General features: G+C 31.2%; 1 protein-coding gene across 2 annotated transcripts; it reads left to right on the top strand.

Annotated features, from left to right (window-relative positions):
* The first annotated feature begins 53 nt into the window (after positions 1-53).
* On the top strand, positions 54-9,310 carry LOC143082394 (uncharacterized). 2 transcript variants are annotated; one of them, XM_076258039.1, is made up of 8 exons: positions 54-141; positions 1,633-1,685; positions 2,397-2,508; positions 3,283-3,632; positions 4,239-4,355; positions 5,961-6,110; positions 6,766-6,945; positions 9,138-9,310. In XM_076258039.1, the coding sequence occupies exons 1-8, from the start codon at positions 119-121 to the stop codon at positions 9,272-9,274; spliced, it is 1,122 nt and encodes a 373-aa protein (XP_076114154.1). In that variant the 5' UTR covers positions 54-118; the 3' UTR covers positions 9,275-9,310. The 2 variants fall into 2 exon arrangements, with proteins under 2 accessions (XP_076114154.1, XP_076114152.1); XM_076258037.1 differs by having other exon boundaries at positions 3,280-3,632.
* The last annotated feature ends 1,798 nt before the right edge of the window (positions 9,311-11,108 follow it).

Here is an 11,108-nt window from a genome sequence, read left to right as displayed (position 1 = left end):
TTCAATCAAACAAAAAATAGTAATCATTTACAATTTTGTAATTCGAAACAGTGATTCATTTCAAGTTCCGGCGTATGAGGAGGGAAATTGAAATATTTGTAAACATTGAAAATGCAAAATGTCAGATAGAAGACCTGCGAGGTTAATATACGATAATTAGTGTGAGAGGAGTTTAACCAATAAAAGGGACGAATTCTGTAATAGTAGCTATTTCAAAGGGATGTTGCTTAATTATTTTTCATCATAACCGAATTTTTATCTGTTTACTTTACAGTTACTCTGAAATTTTTTTCAACCACCTAGTCCTACATGAGTCCTACAGAACCATCATTAATTTTCCAATTTTGTCCAGAAAAAACGGAAATGTCCTATAAGTCTCAAGTGATCGAATGCTTCACTCAAGCTACACTAGTCAAATAATTGTGACGGCTTGAACAGTTTTGACCCTTACTTTTTTCTCAGGGACTCATGGCCAAGTCGCGGGTTTCAAAAATGATGCGTCCTAGACGTCGTATAAGCTTCTTAATGAGAACCATGCTGTAATCTCACTTATATGGGAGACTCCCACTCAAATTGCAAAATTCTGGAAATTTCCCGCTCTCCAATCTGCTCTCGCACAGGGTTATAGAATCTCTAACTTTCAAATATTTTAACCCAGATTGATTAGTCTGACATGTACAAGTACAAAATGTAAGACTATCAATAGAAGTTGCAGTTTGCCGGATTTGTTACTATGAGACAAATCTCACAAAAAAAGAGTATGAAGAAGATATTTTATTTCCAATTATGGGCCTCAAAGGGCAGAACATTACAACATCAATAATTTTCATAATAGTATGTTTAATATGGTAGACAGTGACCAGTGACAACCACTGAATAAAAGGCTACTGACTTGCGACAAACATATTCAGAATGTGGCAGGGTTAAGTATGTTTGTCAATGCTCAACCTCCCCTTATTTGGGACAGTGGTGTAACATCACAGTTGTTTAAGAACAAACTAAAAATCAGTTGAAAAAGACATAACTGATCTCATCAGCTCAAAGCTTTAAAACAACTAACTAAAAGACGAAGAATAACGATCTAAGAAAACTCACTGCCAGATAATGTTATTCCAATTCTTTAACCAATGCATACAAACATCATAATCATCAATTTTTTTTTCAATGGGTTAGTGTTGTTGTGTAAATATGGCAGGTAATTAAAGTTCGTGTTTTGAAGCCAAAGTTTAACAATTGTCACCCGTTTGTCAACAATCAACAAAAAAGCATGGACATTGAGCACATGTTTAACATGAACAATGAGATAATAGTTTATTTTAAGGACATCCATGCATATTGCGATCCCCAGATTTTTACAAGATGGGTCACACAAGGTCACTTTGAATACGGAAAATATGTCAGGGAATTGCTTCCTGGAAGCAAGCAATTAGAATAAAGTAAACTTCTTTTAAATATGAACAAATTAAAGAATTTTCTTCAGAAAAAAGTATATGTACATAAGTTTTATAATGAAAAGTTATAAAAAACATATGCATTATTTTTTTTAATTTGAGATTTCTTACGACTTTAAGTTTTAATTAGTTATAGCTGATATATATTGCTTATATAGACATGTATATATTTTTTTTACAGAGCCAGAAAAGCTGTTGATTATGCAAAGTTTGCAGGACCTGATGACTTTGATGGTATGATTTTACCTAGTATTTGTATGTGTTCATAGAACACATTTTAATATTAAAAGCCTTACTATAGTAGAAACACTTTAAATTTTCCAATCAGCCTCCGTCATTTATAAGTGCATTTGTCCATCATGTATCAGGTTAATGTATAAGTTAAAGGAAATTTAAATGCCATGAAGTTGTGGGATTTAATCTTGATACTAAATCGGCATGTTCATATGCTGTGACTTTGAATTTTTTCTTGCCAAAATAGGGTTTGGAACCAGATTTTGTGATTCACTGTTCATGGAAATTGTAACATATTCTTGTTTAGCTTTTTTTTGTATATATAAAAAAATAAGTCACATTATAATTCACAACGTATGGCATATATACTGGTAACAAAAATTGCTATTGTCAGTAATGTTATCATTAAGAATGCGTAAAAAACACCGTAGTGACAGAAATACTTGATTTGTAGGATCAGTAATGTAGTTTGATGGGGAACAGTTAAACCCACTGTAAATCAAAAGCATATTGTGCAAGGTTTATGTAAGGCCACATTTAAAAGAATGTCGGTTTTCTCTCTGTGCTAGGTTAGAAGGGATAGATTAGACTTTTCAAAAATACAAATATATATTATACTGTATACCTTTATCATGTTTATAGGCAATTTAAGTATTTACAGATTTTGATTTAAGTTAAGGAAATAACTTATTTAAAGATGGATTTTTTTAGATGACTTTGCTGATCTAACTCCACCTCCAAGTAAAAGAGCAAAAACTTCTTCAAGTAAAGACCTCCAGAAAAAAGCTACCACAAACACAGACAAAAAGAAACCAACAAAAAGGTATATGATTGTTAATTTTAGACTGATAAGAATATCTTTTAGAACAAATTATTGTTGATTAATTGATTGAAAAATACACTAGATATCAACAAATCAAAACCCTAGAATGCTATATAAGAGTATCTAAAATTAAGAATGGAAATGAGGATTATGTCAAAACATATTTCAGCAACCCAACAAAAGTCAAATAAATATACTTCTAAAGGAAGAGAATGGATTTATTGAGCCACAAGTCCTCTGAAACCATGAAAAGTTTTATATATTTGTGATATGACATATAAATGTAGTATTTTTTACTTCCTAACTTTGTCTTTGAAACAATCTTTTTTTCACAGAAAACACCAATTTTTGAGAAAATATCAAAATGTGGAGACCTTAATCAATCTGTGTCTTTTATACATTCGCTCATGCTCTGTTGACTCCTATTTGAAATTTTTTATATGAATTAAAAAGGATTTTTCTCAATATTGCAAAAATCAAAATCACATTTTAATCTAAATTGATAAAATCGCAACAATAAATGCACACAATCATTTCTGAATTTACAGTAGTCATGGACTGTGATGTCACAGGTGATTTCTAGTACATTAAAAAAAAGAATTATGAATTTAATGAAATAGATTTTTTTAAATTTTGGAATAAAATATAAACAATTTTGGTTTCATGTACATAAAGGAGTTGCCCCTGTTCATATACAAGACATTTTTGAAAGTTTTTAATTATTGCACTAATTTCAGTAGTTAGTTTAAATTATATACATGTATATTTCAGTAGAACACCTTTAGCAGAGAAAGTTTATGAAAGAGAACTTCAGGCAGCATTAGAACTCTCTTTGATAGCATCTCAAAGTTCTACCTGTGACGACGATGAAGATTTTAAACCTAAAACTAATAAAAAGTCAAATGTGATAAAACCAGAAAAGGAGAAAATCAATAAAACACCAGTGACTTCAACTCCTTATGAAGATTTAAATGATGTGATATGTACAGTAGAAGTCAATAAAGACAAAAATATAAACTCTATTGATAAACTGGACAATAGTTCAGAAAAGACTGAAATAGTGCATGTAGAACACAATGTGGAAAATCATCAAATTTTACAAGAAGTTCAAAGAAATAAATCAGGTAATTTCTTCATTATTAAAAGCATATAACTAAAGACTAAGTAAGGAGGTAATTGTGTATTAAAGGAGAAACTAGTTCTAAAGTTCATTTTTTGGGACAAGCACATGAAAACTTGGTGGGGTTAAAATAGTACTTGAAATCACAAAAAAATCCCTTTTTAGTCTCTGTCAGTCATTTAACAAACCATGCATTTAAGGACCTACAGCAAACATGAAAAGGGGATAACTCCTGAAAAACGATATATAAGGTAACAAAAACACCACAAAAAAAAATACAGAAAAAGACTTAATATAGAATATATGTAGTTATTTAAAGCAAGCTTAATACACTTAACCTACCGATATGAATTACTGCAGTCTACTGAATATCAATTGCTGCACTTCTATGATGCCTTCGTACAACAATCTCACTTATCCACTACAATATAACAGATAGTTTATCTTGTAACAGTAAGTGTGCTTAAAAAATTTGCATATTTAATTCTCTTTATCAAATGGTTTTATAAACCACAGTTATGAAACTATTATCCTTTAAATAATTCCTGCATAATGATAAAGATTTATGTTATTATGAATTCTTTGTTAAGATGTTAACTTTATTATACAGATGGTAATGATAGTGATGCTATAATTGTATTAGAAGACGAGGAAGAACTAGGAAAGGGTGGAAGGAAGAAATCAGCAACAAAAGCCAAGGTTATTTATGATGAGAGCGAGGATAATGGTAAATATATAAAGAGTTGAAAAGCTCATCTTGATTTTATATAATACATAACTGTTGATTGCACTATTTTTTTTTGTAAAAATTGCATTAAATGCGATCAAAACTAAATGATTCTGACTTGATATCCAAATCTTCCAAAGTTAATTTCTAGAGTTTTTGTAAATCCCATCCATGAACATTTCTAAAAATTCATCAATGAAATATATATGTGCAGATATATATTCAAGTTACAAAATGATATACTTATTTACATAACTTTTCCTAGGTGCAAAATATTAAAATAATGTCATTGTTAAAGTCATCTTTAAAATTGGAGTTATCTTCCTTTGTTCCAAATTACAATTGAATCATGACACTCTTACAAATGAGTGTTACTGGCAACACTAACAAAATGTCACTCAAAGATGTTAAGGATGTATTCTTCTGACTTTTTAAGTCTTGTTCAGTCTCGTTGAAATCTCGTTCTTGAATTATTTCCAAATCATGTGATACAAGTGAAAAATATCAATGAATTTTAAAAATATTATAATCAAACATAACTCTGTGAAAAAATTGTGTATTTACAACGAACAGCTTTTTTAGTAATTCAGGTTTCAAATTTTACGACCAATCAAGTCAGTATTTTTAGCCAAAATTTTGAGAAAATGGGTGAGGGATACAAAAAATGATTTTACAAGAATTATGTACATCCCATATCCCATATCATTTTGGTCTTTTCAAATTTCTTAGATATGTATTTTTTCAATTATTTATAACAAAAAAGTTGAAATAATATGCATCATGTTCTTAAAACATAAATAGAAAATTGACAGCATGGTAAATTTTACACAAAAAAGTGTCAAAATAGGATAAAACTTTCTTATATTAACACCTACCTATAGTTTTTTTAAGTAAAATTTATTCAGATTGGTCCACTTCATCTTTATAGAAAGTATGAAAAAAAGCTTAATTGTGGAACTGTGATTTTTTTCACGATAATAGCCCAAAAATAGGTCAAAACCGATGAAAAATGGGAAAATCATCAAAATTGGGCATTTTCAAAGGGCCATAGCCAAAAAAGAAGTGCACCACCATATGATTTTTTCTTCGCGAATTATTTTCTTACAGTCTTATAAACCCAAAAATCAGGTTAAGAAAAAAAGTTTAATTCTAGAAATTTTTGGCTCCTCAGAGGTGTACATCCTTAATAGCAACAAACTGAAGAAATCTTTAATGTGTGTAATTGGCAACAATTTAAAAAAACATCACTCATGTATGTTACTGGCAACAACTTAAAAATGTCACTAATATGTGAGTTACTGGCAAAAAAAACTATAAAAAAAAATGTCACTCATGTATGTTTCTGTCAACAACTTCAAAAATGTCACTTATGTGAGTTACTGGCAACAGCCTCAAAATCCAAAATGTAACTTATGTGAGTTACAGTCAACAAACTAACAAACTTTTACTTGAGATACCACACACCTTATCCATTCTTCCCTCTGATTACTGCATATTGTACCTATTCCCTTGAAATGAAAATTTGATCATATTATTTAACCCTTACCCATCCATCTATATACAGTATGTAAATTAACGTTTTGTCTGTTAAATATTGTATTACAGACAGTGAGTTTTCTGCTGATGAGGATCCTAGTGATGATGATTATGATGAAGACAATGATAGTGACTTTGATTGTGGTAGTAAAAAGAAGAAAAAGGAGGTTAACAAAAAGGCTGTCACACCTAAACCTACAAAACAAACTAAAACTAATGGTGAGTTTAAGTTATTGTGAACATATTGTGAACAGAATATTTATCAATCTTAGGCCATTACAAACTAAAACTAATGGTGAGGTTATGTTTATGTAAACAGATTATTCATGTACCTTCGGCAGAAACAAATATATATATTAGCTCCTTAAGCACTTCAACAATTAACTTATACCTGCTGTATCTAAATGTTTTATCTACCCGGTACTCCCTAACTGAAAGCAGGTCTAGAAAAAGCACAATTTAGTCTTTCTTTCTGTCTGTCTGTCTGTCCAAAAGACCTTGGGTGGAAAACTGTGTTTTCAATATTTCAATGCCAGTATTGCACCTGACTCTTAACTACAGTTTCCCTAGCCAGTGGTCAGGTTAAGTTTGCAGGATAAGATTTGTTTTTCTAACTATTTGTAACTATATATAATACATTGTAGATCATCAAAATTTGGCCTCTGCTTTAATTGGCTGCAAGGAGTGTGACGTATCAAATGGCTGACCTCTGTTTCTTACTCAAGTTTTTATGTAAAGATTTCAGGATAAGGTTAATTACTCATTGACAAACATGTGTGGATAAGTAAACAGCATCTCCTTTTGTTCATTTTCACATTGCAACATATTTTAAGAAAAATTCTTGATATTTTAATCTTGTGATTAATTGTTATAGTTGCCACAAAGACTGCTGCAGCATCCAAGCCAGGAAATGGTTCTAAAACAAAGACCAGTGTGTCTGTTGTATCCTCTAAAGGTCCAGCCATTACAGCTAGACCGACAGTGAAAAGTCCAGTCAGTAGATCAGCAATGTCAAGTCCAATTGTTAGAACTGTACCTAAATGGAATCCTCCAGGTAACATATTCCTTTACCATGATATATATACAATTCATCTATGTAAATATATTATGATAGTTAAAATTATAAGCTGATTCACCAAGGGATTCCTGTTTTTTTTACTCTGATATTCCATGCTTATTGAAGCACAAAAAAGGGGGATATATATTTTACATTTGGAATGTCTGTATGCTCATTGTATATGCAGCCACTCCTTAATAAGCATTACCTTACCGGTAATTGAAAAAAGTAATTTTAAAAATTTATGTGTATGTTCCATATTTATTTTTTTCAGAATAGACCAATGAATTTGAGTATTGCATTTCTGTGTTCCTATAAGCATTTAGTATCATTTTGCCAAACTTCCCAATACGGACATCTTGTTATGTTTGAAATATTACTTTGAGTTGCTACTTGTCGGGGATGATTTTAAAAATTAAATTATCAAAAAGCACATTCATCCCTTCAAAAGTTGATTTTGTACCAGCTCTTAACAAGTTATTCAATTTTCCAAATTTGTATTTTAAAACAAAAACTGTAAATTTAGAATTATTGCATGCATTTGTACATATATTGCAATTTTTGAAAAATGGACTAATATGCAAAATAAGTAACATGAGTTTGTGTTGATATAAACCCTGTCATAATTTTTGAATTTACAGAAAATTACAGATAAAAATCATCCCTGCATGTACTGTTAAAAAATAAGATATAAAAAAGAAGATGTTGTATGATTGCCAATGAGACAACTGTCCACAAGAGACCAAAATGACACAGACATTAACAACTATAGGTCACCCTACGGCATTCAACAATGAGCAAAGCCCATACTGTATAGTCAGCTATAAAAGGCCCAGATAAGACAATGTAAAACAATTGAAACGAGAAAACTAACGGCCTTATTTATATAAAAAAATAAATATGCTTGATTCTGAAGAGAAGGAATATAGTGTTTTGATTCATGAGAAATATTCTTATAGTATTATTGCCAGTTAGTCAACTCTGCCTTAGAGACAAAATAGTGTAGAAGTTAACAACTATAGGTCACCATACCACCTTCAATTATGAGCAAAACTCATACTGCATTCTAAGTTATATAAGCCTCTAAAATGACAAATGTAAAACAAAACAAAGTGTCATCTGTTAATTAACAGAAATTGTAGGTTATAAATAGATCATTACATTGATACATGTACCAGTGGATTATCAGATTTATCCAATCAAGATAGTTGAATTATCAATTTTAAAGTCAGCCTTGGCGAGGACTTTAACATTTATAATTAACTATCGAGATTGGATAAGTCCAATAATACACCCGTAACTATGTAATAATCTGTTTCTCTAATGATTTTAAAAGATAAATTCTCCTTTTTTAACCAGATTTTTGTGACAAAAATGTCGGTTATTGATTTGGGGATGTACGGCGGGCGGCCAGGCAGCAATCAAATGTTGTCCGTGCATTAACTCATGAAACGTTCAACCAAAGCTTTTAAAATTTTAATATGTTGTTACTGACAACTAAATGAAAATCAAGTTCAATAATGGCGATTTTGACTTTTACCGTTCAGGAGTTATGGTTCTTGAAAGATTGAAAAATGGTTTTTCCAGTCGTGTCCGTGCATTTACGCATGAACTGTTCTACCAAAGCTTCCCAAATTTATATATGTTGTTACTGATGACAAAATGGAGGTCAAGTTCAATAATGACGATTTTGACTTTTACTATTCAGGAGTTATGGTTCTTGAAAGATTGAAAAATGGAGTTTCCAGTCGTGTCTGTGTATTTACACATGAACTGTTCTACCAAAGCTTTCCAAATTTTAATATGTTGTTACTGATGACAAAATAGAGGTCAAGTTCAATATTGACGATTTTGACCGTTCAGGAGTTATGGTTCTTGAAAGATCGTAAAATGGCGTTTCCATTCACTTTATTGCATTTACTCATGAATCATTCAATCTAAGCTTTTCAAATTAAAATATGTTGATACTGATGACAAAATGGAGGTCAAATTTGATATTGATGATTTTCACTTTCACCATTCATCAGTAATGGTTCTTGTGATATTGCCAGGACACAAATAAATGTTAATAAATCCGGTTTGCTGTCGTTGTGACAGCCTATTGTTTATATAATGGGTTCGGAAAGGGATATATTTCCAGATTAATTAGAGAATTAGAGAAATTGGATGTATCTTTTATTTTTTTACAGGTTCAGTAGAAAGTGTAAAGTCACCAGGAGGAAGTGTATCTTTACAATCTCCATCTTCAGGAGGTATGAGAGTTGGACTATCTAGAAACCAGAGAGTCAAATCACTACATCCTGGACTCACACTCAAAACGACTTAACTTTTATTTATTGTTTTAATAAAATTTTAGATTGTTGTCAATTTTTTTTTTTTTAAGAAGTACCATGTGTCTCACCTGCTATTACTGCTATCAGTGTAAAATTATACTGTTGACTGTAGAAAACGAAGTCCTTTTATCATTAAATATCAAAGAGAAAACAATAAAACATGTTCTTTATCTTGAAGAAGCTTGTTATCATTTTCAAGGTTCAGCCACCTGCTTTAAAAAAAAGTAAGTTTTTGTAATAGGATAACTATATTTGGTATATAGTTTCCTTGCAGGTTTATTAACAAGATGTCACGATCATCATTGCCAATGAGACAACTCTTCAAAAGACACCAAATTACATATGACATATAATAAAAGTTAATAAATATAGGTCACCAAGGTATACATGTCCATCAGACAGTGTTCACTTGACCTCATTTAATGGATCAGTGATCAAGGATAAAGTTACCCAATTAGGTCAGTTTCCCAAATACTGTAAGCAGTAATTCAATCAGTATTTCGTGAATGGAATGATTGTAATGTAAACAAGTTTCATCTGTCTTTGGTTTCATTAATCAATGTTAAGTTCCAGTAATTAGATCCTCTCAGGATATTAGCAATATGTCAACTATGTTCAATGCATGGAATCAATGAGTGTAAGGTGTACATGTATGTCATGCTTGGTTTATCTGACCTCGACCTAATTTTTGAGGTTCATTGGTTCTGTATAAAATTTTTATGGTTAGTAGATAGATATAGGAAGATGTGGTATAAGTGCCAATGAGACAACTCTCCATCCAAGTAACAATTTATAAAAATAAACCGTTTTAGGTCAAGGTACAGCCTTCAACACAGAGCTTTGGCTCACACTGAACAGCAAGTTATAAAAGGCCCAAACAATTACTAGTGTAAAACCATTCAAATAGGAAAACCAAATGTCTAATCTATATAAAAACGAAAACGAAAAGATCTGTTTCTTGTGAATTTTTAAGCTACATGTCAGCTATATTAGGTGTAGGAAATGTTTGCACGGTGGACATGTATGTTTGGCTTGGTTTATCTTATCTTTGCCTCATTTTCGTGGATCTTTGATGATGTTAATATTATTTGATAGCTGTAGTAAAACTTTTTTGTTTCGGATTATCAACATAAAATCATTGATTGTTTAGTGGTAAAGCACACAAGACATTTCAGTGTGTGCACTCTTGAACAGAGGAATACTAGACATTTTTGTTCCTGGCCCAAGTCAAGTGACTGTAATTCCATTGTTGTCTTTGATGTGAAGAAAGCTGGAGACAAAAGGATTTCAATCCAACAGCAGCGTAAACTTTTTCATAAAGCCCATTTTTCCGAGGATAGAAGACCTGAATGTTTCATACTTAGAATAGATGACTTATATTACAAAGTTTCTGTCGGTCATATGTCCACTGTCCTTGACCTAGTTTTCAAGATAAGGCGCTGGCTTGAAAAAATTGAACATTTTTCTTAAAATGCAAATTTCTCATTTATTAGTACTAGAACTACGAAGTATTTGGTATTCAAATTTCTTTTACAACTTCTACATGTTGGTTATGCAGGGTTCACCTGACCTCTGCCTCATTTTATTTAAGGTCTGTCTGGCAGATATCAGCTGTCCTTGGACCTGGTTGTTATGGTTCATTGATGACTGTTAAGTTTCCACAATTGATCATCTTTTCAATTACTAAGATCAACAGGACAACCTTATTTGGTATATTGAATGATTGCAATGTTTTACAGGTTTGTCTGGTTGGGTTCATCTACCCTTGATTTTAATTTCCTGGTTCATTTGTTAATGTTAAATTTTCCTACTTCCCTTTTTTTATAA

Source organism: Mytilus galloprovincialis, chromosome 7, assembly GCF_965363235.1.
Source record: "Mytilus galloprovincialis chromosome 7, xbMytGall1.hap1.1, whole genome shotgun sequence".
Taxonomy (NCBI): domain Eukaryota; kingdom Metazoa; phylum Mollusca; class Bivalvia; order Mytilida; family Mytilidae; genus Mytilus; species Mytilus galloprovincialis.
The sequence above is the reverse complement of the archived record's forward strand: the minus strand, read 5'-3'. Positions and strand labels throughout refer to the sequence as shown.

What these genes read in the sequence shown, in the direction of transcription:
- LOC143082394 (XM_076258037.1), top strand. Translation starts at nt 119, where the DNA reads ATGTCAGATAGAAGACCTGCGAG. An exon ending in AAAAAGAAACCAACAAAAAG is followed by an intron (nt 2,509 to 3,279) that starts GTATATGATTGT and finishes TGTATATTTCAG; the next exon opens with TAGAACACCTTTAGCAGAGA. An exon ending in ACCTAAATGGAATCCTCCAG is followed by an intron (nt 6,946 to 9,137) that starts GTAACATATTCC and finishes ATTTTTTTACAG; the next exon opens with GTTCAGTAGAAAGTGTAAAG.